This window comes from Bos javanicus, chromosome 22 (genome assembly GCF_032452875.1).
Source record: "Bos javanicus breed banteng chromosome 22, ARS-OSU_banteng_1.0, whole genome shotgun sequence".
In the NCBI taxonomy this organism is placed as follows: Eukaryota; Metazoa; Chordata; class Mammalia; order Artiodactyla; family Bovidae; genus Bos; species Bos javanicus.
The window spans coordinates 43,588,274-43,605,882 of record NC_083889.1 but is presented as its reverse complement, the minus strand read 5'-3'; the positions used below and the strand labels follow the sequence as shown (position 1 = coordinate 43,605,882).

The 17,609-nt window shown below is 34.7% G+C and overlaps 1 protein-coding gene across 7 annotated transcripts in view; it reads right to left on the bottom strand.

Annotated features, from left to right (window-relative positions):
* Positions 1-17,609, bottom strand: part of DENND6A (DENN domain containing 6A) — a 73,349-nt gene that overhangs the window by 28,981 nt on the left and 26,759 nt on the right. For 5 of the 7 annotated variants that reach the window (XR_009732509.1, XM_061396568.1, XM_061396571.1 and 2 more), the window contains exons 6-18: positions 16,524-16,629; positions 15,855-15,934; positions 14,679-14,741; positions 13,828-13,883; positions 11,157-11,279; positions 10,554-10,649; positions 8,439-8,533; positions 3,885-3,950; positions 3,733-3,797; positions 3,071-3,160; positions 1,133-1,186; positions 917-1,026; positions 607-709 (exon numbers count right to left, since the gene is read on the bottom strand). Coding sequence is in view for 6 of the 7 variants with exons in the window: in XM_061396568.1 (XP_061252552.1) it covers positions 607-709; positions 917-1,026; positions 1,133-1,186; positions 3,071-3,160; positions 3,733-3,797; positions 3,885-3,950; positions 8,439-8,533; positions 10,554-10,649; positions 11,157-11,279; positions 13,828-13,883; positions 14,679-14,741; positions 15,855-15,934; positions 16,524-16,629 (1,107 nt within the window). In the remaining variant the exon portion in view is untranslated. The remainder of the gene's footprint in view (positions 1-606; positions 710-916; positions 1,027-1,132; positions 1,187-3,070; positions 3,161-3,732; positions 3,798-3,884; positions 3,951-8,438; positions 8,534-10,553; positions 10,650-11,156; positions 11,280-13,827; positions 13,884-14,678; positions 14,742-15,854; positions 15,935-16,523; positions 16,630-17,609) is intronic. The other 2 variants (XM_061396570.1, XM_061396569.1) reach the window with 1 other exon arrangement.

Below are 17,609 nucleotides of genomic sequence, written 5' to 3'. Positions count from 1 at the left end.
CTGACAATTTATAGAATGTGGAAAAGTCCAAATACAGGAAAAAATGTATTAATAATAACTAGGAAAGGTGAATAAGGCATGGTGGAAAAGATATCAAGTTAGACTGCTTGGATTTGAATCCTAACTTCATCCAGTGGTATGCTATTTAACAACCGGTTCTCCAGGAAAAGTCTCTTAGCTTGTAGCTTTGCCAGTTTCTGTGGTGTAAGTGTTCCTCTGTAGCTGATTTCAAGCTACCATTCTGAGATCCCTGAATACAGAACTAGGAAAAGATGCACACAAGTAGCTCTTGTGAGCCAGTGCAAGCGGGCTCGAGCACACTGCTGGTTTCACTACTTAGTAGTGATGTGATCTGAAGCAAATCACTTAATTTGTAATCCTCAAATGTACCCTAAAGCAGATCATAACATACCAACTTCAGTGAACTGTGAAGAGTAAAAGACTTTATCCACTTCGAGCATCTGCACAGTCCCGGCACATCACACATGATCTAGAACAGTTAGCTATTACTATTTATAAAGTAGTGGATAAAAATAGAACATTCCAGTCCCTATGGAGTTATCTTCAATAGCTGTTAATCATCACACAAACACGCTGTTTTCTAACCTCTTCACAAAGAGCTTCTAGATGGAGTGCCTCCAGTTTCTGGGTCATTTCCTTCCTCCGGGTCTTGAACCAACCATCAAAATTTGGAGATTTTAGAAAATGCCTATAAAAATAAATTAAAAAAAAACAAAGTTTGATATGACTTAACTTCCTTTCCTCAATACCTTTTCTACCTATAGCTAGGAAAACCACATGAAACAATGAATTCTTTTTTAAAGAATATACTTAAGTCCAGTTTTTTGTTTCATTTTTAAATAAAGATCTAGAGATGGATGAAATAGAAAAAAAAAAAAAGCGGGGGGGCACTAACCGGTAAAGTCCAATCCAGTCACCCTTTATTCTAGAGGTCAGCTGAGGTCCTGTTTTCTCAAGTGTTTTCATAAATTCTTCTGGAAGAAACTGTCTTAACTGGGGTGGACTCTAGAAAACAAGACATACTGAATTTAAATATTAAAAATGGATATAGTCACAGAAGTTAATTGTAGTTAGAGAACTGATATAGGAATTTAATGGAATATAGTTATACCTTCCACGGAGAAATGCTTTTCTGCAAAGGCATCAAGCTCGCCACATATCTTTCCTAAGTCCAAGGAAAAAAAGTTAGTCAAGGTTAGCTTTTCTTGCCCAGAGATGTCTTCAAAAATGTTTAAACTGACCTACTTAAAAAAAGTGGGCATGGGACTTCCATGGTGGTCCAGTGGCTAAGACTCCGCACTCCCAGTGCGGGGGACCCGGGTTCAATCCCTAACCTAATCAGGGAACTAGATCCCACATGCTGCAACTAAAGATCCTGAAGGCAACGCAAGACCCTGCCAAATAAACAAATGAGTATTTTTAACATTTTATTTAATTTTGGCTTCCTTGCTGTGTGTGGACTTTCTCCAGCTGTGATGTGCAGGCTCTTCATTGTGGTGGTTTCTCTTGTTGCAGAGCACAAGCTCTAGCACACGGGCTTCAGCAGTTGTGGTTCTCAGGCTCCAGAGCATGGGCTTAGCAGCCCTGCAGCATGTAGGATCTTCCCAGACCAGAAATCGAACCAGTGTCCCCCGCACTGCAAGGTGGATTTTTAACCACTGGACCACCAGGGAAGACCCAAGAATAAATATTAAAAAAAAAAAAAGAAAGTGGACGCTTCCTAGTTTTTTATCATATGCTCTTTCAATGGAGATCAACAACACCATCACTCCTCTCAATAGATACACTAACTTTAGACTCAATTGAGAAGTCAGACTTTTAATAAAAATTTAACTAAATTTAAGATAATCCAAGAAACTACTTTTCATTATCTTTTTTTTTTTTAAGTCTTAATTGAATTTGTTACAATATTGCTTCTATTTTATGTTTTAGCTTTTTGGCCAAGAGGCATGTGGGGTATTAGCTACCGGATCAGGGACTGAACCTGTACTCCCTGCACTGGAAGGTGAAGTCTTATACTACAGTGGACCCCCAGGGAAGTTCCAGAAATATCTATTTTTAATGATAATAATTAACCTTATCAAGTAACTGTGTGCCAGGAAGTTTACTCAGCATTTTACATGCATGATCTCTTTTAATATTTGCAACCATCCCTTGTGGTAGGTATTACTGGGAAACTGAGCATTGAAAGGCTAAATAACCTGCCCAAGTTCATACAAATTGAACTTGAATTCAGGTCTACTTGATTTTAGCCCATGCTCTTAATTAAGCATTACAGTCAAGTTCACTTGCCTAAATAAGCAGACTGAAATAGAACAATATAACCTGACATCTGTAGACCCAGAGAGAACATTTCTTCCCAAAGTATAATAGCAAAGATTTCCAGGTTTCCCTTCTACAGTATTCTTAGACAGATTACATTAGCAACTATATGAGTCTCTCTCTGATGCAGTCTCCGGACCAGGACTACATCATGTTATTACTTTATACTGTGAGGCATCTTTTAGTAATTTAACATGATGCTCCATTGAATTTCACTGAATAACCATATCACCTAGTCATTTATTTCATAAATATTTATTGAATGAGTGCTACTATATGACAGACTGAGGAAAAGATAATGAACAGGACACATAAGGAACTACATCATAGAACTACATGCTAACAGATATATCAAATTATGCTCAAGAAAATAATATCAGAGAAAGAAGTTCCAGTAGAACATTTTAAGCTGCAAAATGCAGTAATTATATAACATTTCATAATGATTATCTTTTAAGATTCACAACCCTGAGAAGTATTTAACAAAAGTATAATTAGCCACATTTTACACATCAAGAAATTGAGAGTCAAGGAGAGGAAGTGACTTATCAAAATTACACAATTAATTACCAGAACCAAGAGTCTGGGTGTCTTGCAAAGAACTCTATTTTAACTACTACACACATAAGCAACCAAAACAATTTAAGATAAGGTTTTGGTGGATGGAAAAAACATCATGTGCTCTTCAACAAGTCATTAAATTAAGCAAATACATATGCTAACTTACTAATGGAATGATGAAGCTTTGTGTCAGTTCCAAAAAATAGCGTCGGAGGATAACACTTTGAGCTTCAGAAGGACGCTTCTGTTGAACACCCTTAAAAGAGGGAAAAATGAGAACCTAGACTCTAGTGTCAGAGAATAGAAAATAATGAATGATTATAGAAGCTTAGCTGATATAAAAATTTATGGACTTTTATTTGATGTAAAAAAACCCTAGAACTTCATCTTGAAGTAATTTAATGTGAAATTCACTATGCAATATCCTATTAAAAAATCCTTAGAACAGAATATAAGATATTCATCCCATCCTTTAAAATATTAACTCACAATGACTATCTTTATTTCATACTTGCTGTATTAATACTATGTATTTTCCAAAAAAATGCTAACTATCCCAATTGTCAGGTACTAAGCTACCTCATAGTACAGTCCATAACTTTTTCACTGTAATTCCTAAGTTTTCAGGAAGACTAGCACTAGTTGGTAGCTGAAGCCCCCATATTTCTAGCCCATAATTGCTGCTACATTAGTCTCCTGATTTTTATGAGGCATTCATTCAGAAGAGAGACCTCTTTTCACGTGATTGCACATAAAGCACATATTACCTTACTGGATATTGCATACCTGAGTAAGAACATTTAAATTAATACAAGAGCAAGTAATCACCTTCTGTAATTGTTTTATGATATCTTCGTCTCTATTTAGATATGGCTTATAAGAAGTATAAACTCCTAAGAAGTAAAGAAAAGAAAAGAAGGTAAGCAGTGGGACCCATTTACCTATATAGTATATATTTAAAAATTAGTAAAAGTCAATACCAGGTTTAGAATCCAGAGTCTTTAGATTCTTCAGTTTTTTCACTTTAACCTGCTTAGGTATTTCACCTGAAGGGAAACATCATAAAGATTCTTGTAGTTATTTGAATTTTGCATATCACAAAACTGGAATGTTCTAAGACTGATAATCCACTGGCTGTTATTTAATACTTATTAGTCAGGGATGCTGCAGCTAAGGTGTTCTTGTTAACATCGATTGATATTTAAGAGTTTATTTCTAGTACTTTGAAACTGGATAAAAGCAACACTGGGTTATAACAACATTACAGAAACAACCTGTGTAAATTATATAAAATGGATATTTGATTTCATTAATACTGATCATTACTTTAAAATTTCCCTTTTCATCACTCAAGCTTTAAAATCTTTTGTGCTAAGTATATGGAACATGACTAAAATAGCATTTTGAATATGATGTCAAACATAATACCATTTAAGAGTAAACAGAATTGAAAGCAACTCCTAAATTAATATGCAGTTGTAGTATTCAAAGTTTGTTTTTATTTTTATTTTTCCTGGTACGGCCCCAAATTCTGCTTTTGCAGTGTAGAAACACTGCCACCAGGTGGCGACAGTGGAAGGCACAACCGCAATCTGAGCCACAAGTGGACTCTTCTACATTGAGGGGAAATGTTTCACCTTTCATGAAATCATCAAACCCTATTTCTAGTTAGAAATTCAGTTTATAATTTGATCCAATATTCAGTAGTAGAATTACTTTCTCTTTGAGGAATACTTGTTAAGTACCATTATCCTTGCATTATGTTTCTTCATTTAATAGGATTTGGGTGAATTAAAACTAGGTACAGTAATCCCTTTATAACAGGAGGAATGATTTTTCTGCAGGATTAAAACTATACACACACACACACATATATATTTCTCATAAAGCTACAAGCTTCTGGGCCCAGGGGAGCAAAATCTCAGTTTCACTATGCCCTCCCAGCTAATTGGACAGAACATCCTTTTTCTGCAGTTTTACTGATCCACTTAGATAGTCTTGAATTTTCAAAGTCAGGATTCTAAGCAGACCTGTTAAGCTTTATAACTTGTGGAGAAATTTGCAGTGGTCTTGGTCTCAAGATCAATGGGCAAAAAGGAAAAATATCCCAAGAAATATACCCAATACTCCTAAATTAAAAGATAAATGGATTTTCATGAATGTGATATCAAAACCAAAGACAATGAAGGAAAATACTGACAAGCTGGACTTCGTCACAGTTTAAAAGGTTTTGTGCATCAAAGGATACTATCAAGAGAGTGAAAAGACAACCCACAGAACAGGAAAATGTATTTACTTTTCTTTGTATCAATAATAATAATAATAATAAAGGACTATATACCAAATGGGATTTATTTAAGGAATGTAAGGTTAGTTTCACATTAAAAAAATCAATTAATTCAATATACTTTATTAAAAAGGACAAAAACCACATGATGATCTCCACAGATACAGAAAAAGCATTTAACATTTAACACCAATTCATTATACTCATTCTCAACAGAGTAGGAACAGAAGGGCACTTCCTCAACTTGATGAAGGACATCTATGAAAAACCTACACCTAACATCATAATTACACCTGTATATTGAAAACTACAAAATGTTGCTGAGAAAAATTAGAGAATATCTAAACAACAGAGAGACAGTCTAAGTTTCTGGACTGAAAAACTCAGTATCTTTAAGATGGCACTTCTCCCCCAAGTTGATTACATATTCCCCGTTGTAACCAAATATATTCCTATCAAAATTCCAGTTACCTTTTTTGTTTTCTGCCCAATGCGCAGAAATTGACAAGGTTATCCTAAAATGTATATGGAAATGCAAATAGCCAAAATAGACCCAGAAGAGACAAAACTATTTTGAGAAAGAATAGGAAAGGTGGAAGATTTATATCTCCTGATGTCAAAACTTACTATAAAATTATAGTAATCAAGACATACTGGTATAAAAATAAGATCAATGAAACAGAAACAAGAGCCCAGAAATAAACCTTATGTTTATGGCCAATCAATTTTCAAAAAGAGGTATCAATGCAATTCAATGGATAAAGAACAGTCTTTTCAACAAATGATGCTAAGACAACTTGATATCAATGTGCAAAAAAAAGATGATGTTATACCCTGAACCCCACATCATACATAAAAATTAACTTGGAGTGGTTCCTAAATATAAGCGCTAACAATACCATTTTTAGAAGAAAACATAGAAGAAAATCTTTGTGATTTTAGGCTAGGCACAAGTTCTTAGATAAGTTCTTAGATAAACATCAAAGGTCAATTCATAAAAGAAATAAAGAAAACTGATAAACTAGACTTCATCAAAATTAAGTACTTTTGCACTTCCAAAGACATCATTGAGAAAACAAAACAAGAAGTCAAATACGGTGAGAAAAAATCTGCAAATCATGTATCTGAGAAAAACCTGTGTCCAAAATACATAAAGACCTCGTACAACTAAAGAAGACAAAGAACCTAATTTTTAAATGGACAAAAGATTTAAACCACCATTTCACAAATAAGATATACAGATGACTAATAAGTAGATGGAAAGATACTCAACATCAGTAGTCACTAGGAAAAAGCAAATTAAAGCCATCATTTCAAACCCACTAGAAAGAAAAAAAGGAAGAGATAATATCAAATGTTGGCAGGGATGTGACATGAAGAGATAGGAACCCTCATACACTGTTGGTTAAGAATGTAAAATGGTGGGCCACTGCAGAAAACAGTTTGGCATTTTCTTAAAAAGTTAAGCAGGCTCATCAGTTCATGCCACTTTACCAATGATCTTTTCAAAAGCTTCTAATAATAATACTTACATCCCCAACACATAGCCTTTTCTCATTGAAAAAGGACAATAAACAGTAGTCTGCTGCTGCTGCTAAGTCACTTCAGTCGTGTCCGACTCAGCCCACCAGGCTCCGCCGTCCCTGGGATTCTCCAGGCAAGAACACTGGAGTGGGTTGCCATTTCCTTCTCCAAAGCATGAAAGTGAAAAGTGAAAGTGAAGTCGCTCAGTCGTGTCTGACTCTTAGCGACCCCAGGGACCACAGCCCACCAGGCTCCTCCATCCATGGGATTTTCCAGGCAAGAGTACTGGAGTGGGGTGCCATTGCCTTCTCCGAAACAGTAGTCTGCTATGTTACAATTAATCAAATGGTATAGATTAATAGGACTAAAATAAGAAAGTAAATATCAAGATTAAATTATAATAAAAACCAACTTCCCATATCTTCTCATAGATAAGACTCTGGTCACTGCTGTGCTCTGAATTATCAGGCAGAACACTAATGAAATGTCAAAGGATCATGACACTGACATTTCCAGAGTGCCATGAATTAAGTACTGTGTTTAATTCTCCCAGCAGACAAAGAATCCAAGGTTTAAAGGTCACACAGAACTGACTGTCAAGGTAAAGTCCTTTGCCCTTTCCCCTATTTCTTAAGGCTTCTAAGGATTTCAGTCTAAGATTGAGTCTAATATTTGTAAATAACAGGGTTTAAAATGTTATTTCCTGACTCTAATATGTCTATCAGATTTATTTATATTCCAGGAAGGATATTTTATAGAATAAATAAATAATGTATTAAATATAATACCCATAATACCAAAAGAAAAGTCTTAATAAGTAACATATCATAATATCATTAAAAGAACATTTTGGACAGTTCACATCTCAATTATTTGCATAGAAAATTCAAGAATGTCCAGTGAGAAAATGTCAGAGGTACCACTAAACTGTCATTTAGGTTAACAAAATTGCCAATGGTTAGAATTTATTTACTCATTTAATAAACATTCATTAAACATGAATGGAAAGGCACCATGGAAAGGTGGTGGTGGTTTAGCCGCGCAGTCGTGTCCGACTCTTGCTACCCCGTGGACTGTAGCCCGCCAGGCTCCTCTGTCCATGGGATTCTCCAGGCAAGAATGCTGGAATGGATTGCCATTGGCTTCACCAGGGGATCTTCCTGACCCAGGAATCAAATCCCGGTCTCCTGCATTGCAGGCAGATTCTTTATTGATGGACCTACAAGCGAAGCCCACAGAAAGGTACTACATGTCTTTTTTTTTTTCAGTGAAAGCACAGCCTGTGGCCACTTCTTTAATCAGTATCAGTACCACAAAAATGTTTAATTCTTGTTTTCAATTCCTAGTTGAGAATTTTGTGTTAAACTGAGTAACTTGAACTTTCTTTAAGGTTTTATTCAAGCACTGTTGGGAAAATCTTGTTTAATTGGGCTTATATTAATATATATATAAAAAGTAGCTCAAATTTTTGAGGTTTCATTTTGTTATAATTCATATAACACTGTAGGTGCATTTTTGGTAGGAGGACATGACGGCTTACACATTTAAGAACCTGTATATTTTAACTGGAAGTCATGCTCTCCTTTAAAGGTTTTATTCCAGTTGTCTCAAAGAAGTTTGCCATCAACATAACTAAAAAGTAACCAAGCAATGAAAACAAACAGGAAGAAACAAACCTGCTCATCCACATTACACACTAAAACAAGAACACCAAGAACTTTACCTGCAGGTTTAAGGTCTCCTATTCGAATAATGTGTGGCCAGTGCTGGAGTGTTTTTGCGAAAAAAGGGTTGGTCACTCCTAATATGACTGAGGGCCTACATAAAAACAGAACAAAGCCAAAGTCACCAAAAAACGCATGTCCCATCAGTTTACAATTTATTTTGAGTGAACAATAGATAATCTTTTCCTTCACTGGTACTACATACCAACTACATGCCAGGCACTATTTTTGGCATGAAGTATATAAAGATGAAAAGACACGGTCTTTCTTAAACCACACAGGAAAAAGGGTATACATACCCAATTATAACATCAGAAATTAGAATATAGTGAAGGTGATATAAAATGTACAAGAATTACAAAGGAGAAACTATGTCTGCCAGCGGACTAAAGGACAGATTCACTGAAACAATGACATGTGTACAGAGATATGAAAGATGAATAGGAGTTTTGTTTTGAAGTATAGTTGATATATAATAGTATATAAGTTATGACAGGAATTTTTTGTCAAGGGTATAAAAAAAAAGTGATACATGAGAATGAACAGTATGTGCAAAGACATGAAGTGAGATCATGGTCTACTTGTAAAACTACATATAGTTCAGCACTCTTAAAGCACAAAGCCGGAAGCGTGAACAGTCTGAAATGAAAGCAGATGGGCAGATGCTAGCCAGATCACTAAGTACCAACTTTACATGCTAGGAAATTTAGATGTTATCTTGTAGGCAAACAGAAGCTACTAGAGAACCAAATAAAGGAATGTTACATAAATAAAAATGTACTTACTAGAAAGATCACTTGGGTGGGGGATTTGGAAAATGCTCTACAAAAAGGGGAAGAAGTTTGGGGAAAAGAAACAGCAGATATGAAACAGACTAGAAATAGTAAGACTAGGAAAAGAGCTTTGGAAAAAGATAACAAATTTATGAGAGATATTTTAGGATGTTGAACTGGCAGAATTTGGGTAAACTTTATGTGGAGCATATTAAAAAGGAGAAATTTATGACAATTCAGGTTTTTGATAACTAAGTAAAAAAAAGTACCATTCCTTCCTGAAAATAAAGAGGCATGGAACTAGGGGAAAAAATGAGGAGACAAAAAAGAAATCAGTTTGAACATGTTTAGTTTTGGGTGCCATTAAGATATCCAGGTGGCAACACAGTAAAAAACAACAAAAACAAAAACTTGGATAGAGGTCGAGACCTTGCAAAGATTTGAACTAGGAAGACAAACTTCAGTCCTCATTATGTAGGGGTTAACAGAGACCGTGGGTACAGATAAGACTGTTCAGAAAGAATTATCGGTCTGAAATCAGAACCCAGAACACAATACTGGAGAACACCAACATTTAAGGGGTTGGCAGAGGAAGAGAAGTCTTCAGAGAAGACTGAGTGCACCACCAGACAGTCAGGTGAGATGGCATCAAAGATTAAAGTGTTTTCAAGGTCAGTGGATTCAATGTCATGAGAAAAGGGAAGGCAGGAAAAAACAGGGCAATAATGTGTCCACAGGTTCAAGGCAGTGAGAAGGGTCTTCTTAACCTCAGCAAAAACAACTTCAGCAGAGACGAAGAAATCAACTTGCAATGAATTGAGAAGCAGCTAGGAAACCAAGAAGTGGAGACAGTAAATGGAAATTTTTATTGTTATTCTAGAAACTAGGCTATGAAAAAAAAGGTGAGCAATAGAGCAAGAGCTAAGAGGGAAAGGCAAGATATTTTTTTTTCCCCTTTTATAGACTGAGAAGAATTTTTATATGTTTGTATGGTGATTCAATGAGGAAGGGGAAGGAAAAGGAAGTTACAGAGCAAGAAAAGATAACTGATACTGTAAGAGGTCGTGAAGCAAAGAACAAAGAGAACTAAAACTACAGTTGGGTAGCTAGCTATTAATAACAATTATGGCTTCCACCGGTAAAGCAGATCATTTACAGAAAATAAGATACTGACTCTTGAAATGTGAAGTTATTACCAGCTGCTCCTCAAAAGTACCTTTACAAAATCAATCTCGCAATAAGTTCAAATTTTAAACTTTTAAAGTATTACCAAAAATAATTCTAAATGCTTTGGTTATAAAGGTTAATATTTAGTCAATAAAAGTTATTTTGTTTACTCACGGGGCTTGAGTACGGGTAGTATATTCTTTGAATTCACTATCATGAATAGTGAAATAAGGTCGGAAATCACTGAAGTACTTTAATGGAGAAATACAGCTGTGGAGCAAGAAACACATGTGAAACAAAGGACAGAAATTAAAGGCCCTACACAGTAACTATAAAACCTCTATACACAGAGTTTACCCCACTGAGATCATTATCTGTTTCAATAAATGGTAAGCTTGTTTCAGGACAATGGCGATATGTAATTACCGAGTGGCTAAAATACAGAAAACACACTGGATTTAAGAGAAGTTTGGGTGAAACTCTGACTCTGTCATTCACTAACTACATGCGTTTTACTAGACACTGACTGTTCGCACTACTGGTATCTATCAGGTGCCAACTTTATGTGAGTGTATGAGCATGCCTATTATTCAGAAAAAAAACAAAACATGGTTCCAGCCCTAATGGAGCCTGAATTAATTTTCTCATCAATAAACGGTGCTATAATGAGTACTACCTTCTCACAGGGTTATTGTGTAGATCGATGCAATGAGTGTGCAAACAATCACAGATGGTAAAGTGTTGTAACTATCACCACCAGGAACCAAATATACTCACTTAACAAGTGCCAATACAGTCTCTGAAGACTCTGATGGTGACGGTGCCATGACCACAAGGGGCTCACCCAACAGCACCAGCTCCCAAAGCATCTGACTATGAAGGAAAACTGGGCAGAAACACCTGGAAGGTGTTTACACAGAAGAGACAGTCTTACTTATCCATTCAAGGTTTAAGTTCCTATATAGTGATTCTAAAAACTTCATATTGATACAATTCTTATAGCTATATATACCTTGAACTGATATACAAATCCATTTACACAGAATATGGTGATGCATAGAGATATAAGTTCCTTTTATCCACATAAAATATATAGTGATTTTATTCCAATTTTTACAAAATTAAATGTAAATTAAATATAAAATTTAATGTAAATTTTAATTTTACAAAATTTAATGTAAATATTTACAATATTAATGTAATATACTGACACACAGAATGGCTAACAATAAAAGCATACAAGATAATTATTAAATTACTATACCATACGGTACATGAACTGATGGTACATCTAGTTTATCAATACTGCTTTGTTACATTTGAATTTCTTAAGTATGTTGAAGGAAACAAGAAAAAATTAATTTTCTAAAGGATATTTACTAGATGTACTTAATTTCAATGTTAATGCTTTCATCATTAAAGGACGGATGAAAAGAAATCACAATGGAGTGGGGTTCTAATGCCAAACAACAGAATGATTTCCTAGGAAGATCCTCTCCCTACAGAAATGCTGCACATTTTTATAGTAGCCCTGGAATTAGACAGAAGCATATAGGAACAAAACTCTGGTACATTACCTAGCCTAAGTTACATCTCCTCCTAGCCAGGTCAAAATTTTTCCTAGTAGATTAGAGGAAAACTACTTATCTATTTATAAAAATCACAACTCATCTACCTAGTTGAAAACATATACACACAACAAAGAAAAAGAAAGAAAAAAAAAAACAAGTAACTTTTAAGTATAAAAATATGAAACAAATTTGTAAGCTGGAAGTTAGGGAAAGTTAATTTTAACTACTCAAAGGCAAGAAAAGATATGTAAGGAAGAGCAAAAAAAAAAAAAAAAAACCACAAAAATAAAAACAATACAAAAGGGAAAATATCGATAGAGAAGGCTGGGGAACGCCAAACTAATGAAATGATCAAAGTGAGCATTATCAGTAAGAAGGCAAGTTTTGGTTATCTCCAGACCAAAGATAGAGAGCCTGAATCTAATCACAGGTAAACCCCAGACAAACCTAAGCTGAGGGACTTCCTGTAAAATAACTGTCCTGTAATCCACAAGAATGTCAGGGCATGAAAGGAAGACTGAGGAAATGTTCCAGACTAAGAGAGACTGAAAACACATGACAACTGAATGCAACAGACAACTCTGAACGAGATACCGTTGTGACAACTGGCGACATTTGAATGTGATCTCAGTAGTAGATGGTATTATCATTATTAATTTTCCAATGTTTATGGCTGCACTGAGTCCTTATTTGTAGAAAATAGACACTAAAGTATTAAGGGATGATCGGGGCATCAGGTCTCCAACTGACTATAAATTGGTTCTAGGAAAAAAAAGTTTTCTGTACTGTACTGACCACTTTTCTGTACATTTGTGATTGTTTCCAAATTTTATATAGATGCATAAATTTTATATAAGTAAATACATAAAATTTTGAAATAATCATGAGCTTACAGAAAAGTAGAATATATATAATTTATAAAAATATATAATGTATATAATTATATATATAATTTTAAACAATAATTTATATATAAAATTTTAAAATAAGCAAAGGAAAAATGGAAAAGACCTGTATGAAAAACATCTGACCAACTAACTTTAATCGCAGGATGCCCTTAAGGCATCAAAGTTGCAAACTAGTTTTTCTCTGAAGTATAGTAATATGTTCAGTTCAGTCGCTCAGTCATGTCCGACTCTTTGCGACCCCATGAACTGCAGCACACCAGGCCTCCCTGTCCATCACCAACTCCCGGAGTCCATCCAAACCCATGTCCATTGAGTCAGTGATGCCATCCAACCATCTCATCCTCTGTCGTCCCCTTCTCCTCCTGCCCTCAATATGTTATTAGTAAAGGCACAAACAGATAGGAAGTACAGTTACAAGATGAAGCAGTCTCTGAAAGCTCTGTGTTGTACTGGTAATATCTGTTATACAAAGTGGTTTTTATTGAGAGGGAGATAAGTATTAAATATTCAAGAGAGGAAACCTTTAATAGACACCGGTGGTACGCATTAAGTTAACTGCAGTGTTAATTACTACAATGAGGGCTTTGTAGGGAAATGACAGAGCTAAATGTCTAAAATGCTAAAATCTTTCTTTAGCACGACTTTTATATTCATTCTGGAGAATCAAGCTTTATGCTCCCAATCTACCTGCAAGTCCCCCAAAAAAGCCATCCCTGGAAAAAAAAAATATCATTTACTGTTCTCACACCCAACCAAACAAAAAAAAAATTGTTTCTACCATATAATACTCTGTCCATACACAAAGTTCCTTAGGAGTCAAAGAAAATGATGTGCAGTCAGGAATGAATCATTTGTTTTTTTCCAATTTTTCCCACATTTGATATAGGAACATTCATTTTCTAAAGAAATTAATAACAATATCACAAAGCAAATGAGACAAGGAAGTTAACAAAATTTTTTATTCTTTACCTGAAAAGATCCACTTCATGAACAGTAGGTAAAATAACAGATATATGAGCATCTCCCTAGGAGATAAAAAAGACAAATAGACAAGATGTCATTGAAATTTACAGAAACTGGTTTTTAAAATCTAACTCATGATCAGTAAGCCATGTTGCCCTCTCTGTCTTTTAGGATTCTCCTCCTCCAGAAGCAGCCACAAAGAGAATGGGTGTTATCAGTCTCCCCTAACACAGCAGAAGGTCAAGGATGACACAGATTCCACAGATAAAGCATTAATCCAGTAGTCAGATGTCAGATTAATTCTCAACTGTATGAAATACTTCCATAATACTAGTTGAGATATACAACAGGCAAAATTAGTCTTCTTATTGCTCTCCATTTTTATTTAATTCAAAGAACAAGGGAGTGCTAATATACCAGTTAAATAATTTCAAATGAAAAATTCATCCCCACCCACAAACAAATGTAACTGTGGGGAAAATGAAAGGCAATCATAACTACATAATCCTTTTGATTAAGTTTCCCCAAACAGAAGTCTGTTGACCATTCTTCTAAGATTAGAGGTTTTGTTAGAATCAAACCTTGTTTAATCTTTTTCAAAAGATAGCTTTTTCCTTTTCCTCACAATTACAGTATAAATTCTGAGTTCTCCAGTGTCTACCAGAGAAAGAACAACAACAACAAAAACGGAGCAACATTAGGAAGCTTATTATCAATTCATTAAAAATTATTTAATGGGATATTTCAGTGATATTCAGAAATGTAACATAAATCTAAGAAATTCTAAATTTGCTAGTTGAAAATTTCTGCTAAAAAGACTACATATGCTGGATTATTCTACCACAGTACCATACTACCTGCTGAGTTAACTGCACTATTTGAGTTGTCCCAGGCTTGTCGTGACATGTGGGAATCCGGACCTGAAAAAGAAGAAAATAACTCTGGCTACAAAAGAATGATCTTTTTTAATACAGTAATTTGTGAGTGACAGTACAAGAAGGGATCAGAAGCACTCAGTCTATCCTGAAGCTGAAAGGTATACTCAGCAATGCCTAAAAAGCCGTGAAAGCAAAACACTTTTGTAAGATTCAAAATAAAAGTTGTATTTATTTTCAGTCACAGCAGAAGGTAAGTGAACCAAAGTCTCCACATTCCCACACATAGAAATCACTAACCCACTGAGAAGCAAACGTGCTGAAAACCAGAAAAGGACATCAACTACATACCGTTCCTGCTTATTGTTCCAGTCTTTGCTTCATTAATATACACACACCCAAACACACCCTCTCAGGCTTGCCAAACTACGGGATATATCTCACAGGGAACCATGAGAACTCTCAACCCAGAGCAACTTTTGATTATTTAGGAGGGGGCGAAAAACAGAACAGAAACGAGGACATCTGAAGAGAGAACATCGCCAAAAATAAGCCCAACTTAAAAATGAATGGCAAAAGCACTTAGAGCACATTTACACAAACTCTGAGAACAAAATGTTAACTCATTATATTAAAAACAAAAACCACACAGCTTAATAGAGAACAATACCCAGATGCTATTAAAAAGATTTCATAAGACTGAGAATCAATGGCTTTCCTAATTTCTTTTATTATTTTTTTATTTGTTTTTTACTTTTTTTTTTATTTAATTTTTATTTAATTAGTATACATGTGTTCCCCATCCTGTTCTTTTAAAGTTTACTAACTCATACTCAATTCTACACGTGCTCTGCAATACCATCCATCTCTGGAGGACCATGAAGCTGTACAATTCTAGGAGGTGGCATTCACATTTACAAATATTATTAAGAATAACACCACCATCCTCACACTCTACAGGATGAAAACAGACTGGTGCCCTGTGGAGTTGTGTGACAAACAGTTTTGTGGTACCTCTGTAATTCCTTACACCAAGGACAAAGAAGTGAAAGCTGCAAAGCGACTGAACGTTATTAGGGAGTTAAAAAGCAAAATGCGTACGTGAACTTCCTACAGTTCTTTAAAAAAAGAGACAAATGAAATACAAGCTATCATTACCTTCATTACTACCCCCATAATAGGCAGGTATAATGTTTTCCCTGGCACTGGTGCAGGCCATCGATCAACATCATTACAAGCTGAAAATATAGTAAAATATTTCTTTAGTATAAGTGGAAATACTAAAATATTAACAATGGAACATTAGAAATTAGAACTCCACTTTTTGCTTTCTATATGGCAGAAAAAATACACTTGGAAGGATGGAAGATAAATGGCAAAAGAACTGAAATAACTTGTATTTCACAAGATACACACCAATGTTCTAGGATACAAACTGGCTAACATATGCTTTGAAATGAATAGGTTTTAAAAGAAGTTTTCTTATTTATTACTACTAAAATCAGCTACAAAGCACACAACCTAGAGGAAGTCTTCTTTCTGTATCAAGTGACATAGGATTTCTGTTTAATAGTACTCTAAGTATCGGAATTGGCAACTCAATATTTGTTCATTATTATCCAAAAAATAAGCATCATCTGTACTTCAAAAGAAGATAATAAAAGATAGGGTCTGTGTTGTTTGTAGGTAAATACGCCAGAAGCATAGTTTGATATCTCTCCATCAGATAACCCTCAAAATTCTTAACTGATCTTTTTTCACTTATTTCCAGTAAAAATTTTAAAACTCCTTTATAGAGGAACATAACTCATACAATATTTAACTTACCTGCTTCCAAATAAGGTTCATTCTTCTCAAAATACTCTGGTGCTATCTGCTTGAGCACAGTGTGAAAAAAATGAATATAAGGTAGCTTGCTGATTAAAACCAAGGACTGCAAGGGAAAAAAAAAAAACAACTGTTTAATTTCCTTATGACTATAATTTAAGTTTGTCATTTCTTATGTAACCAATTACTAACAAGCCAAATTCAGCAAAAAGTGTGGATTTGAAAATAAAAAGGCTTTGACAGTAGATAGTTAAAAGGAATGTAAAACTAGAATGGCAGAACACTGAAGTTTAACCTTATTACTACATTTTAAGAGCATAAAGACATAGTCACAGATTTTCCTGCTCTCCAGGAAAAAGAATTTCCTATAAACAAATCAGTATTGTGGATAATTTCAAAGCCTAGCTACTATTTTTGTCAGTAAAGCAATATTAGGAATTAGCCAGATAAACTCTTCCTAATAAAGAAAATGCAAATGATGATGCTTTTTCAAACTAAAACCTATGGCTGTTATATTTTAGGGTTCAATGGCTTTAGCCACATTCTTAAAAATTGTCACTTTATAGTCTGTGATCACTTCAGATATAGAATATGCTGATTTTTTAAAAAATCTATTTTTCTTGAAAATTACTTTTCATCTTTCCACCAAGCATCAATACACGGCCAGGGCATGCTCTAGTTACAGTAGGTAACAGTGTGTCCCTCCCTGTCAGCTGGGATCAAACTGGAACTAACTTATATTTATATATATATATATTTAGAAACAAAAAAATTATACATTTAGAGTGGGAGCAGTAATGCCTAAGAGGTTGGTCAAGCATATTTAGTGGCTCTTCAAAAAAACATACTGCAGACTTTTATTCGTTGTAACTATATCACAATCTGTTCATTCTTTCCCTTATTCTAAAATGTGAAAATTAAACAGATTGTTCTGAGTTTTGAAAGTTTCATACAGTAACTGTAACTTACTGCCAGGAATCTAGCACATAGATAGCAGAAAGGCAAAATTCAATAGAGTTAAAAATTTAAGGGCAGATGTCTACAATCTAAAAAAAAAAAAAAGATAAAATATAAATTCTAGTATGT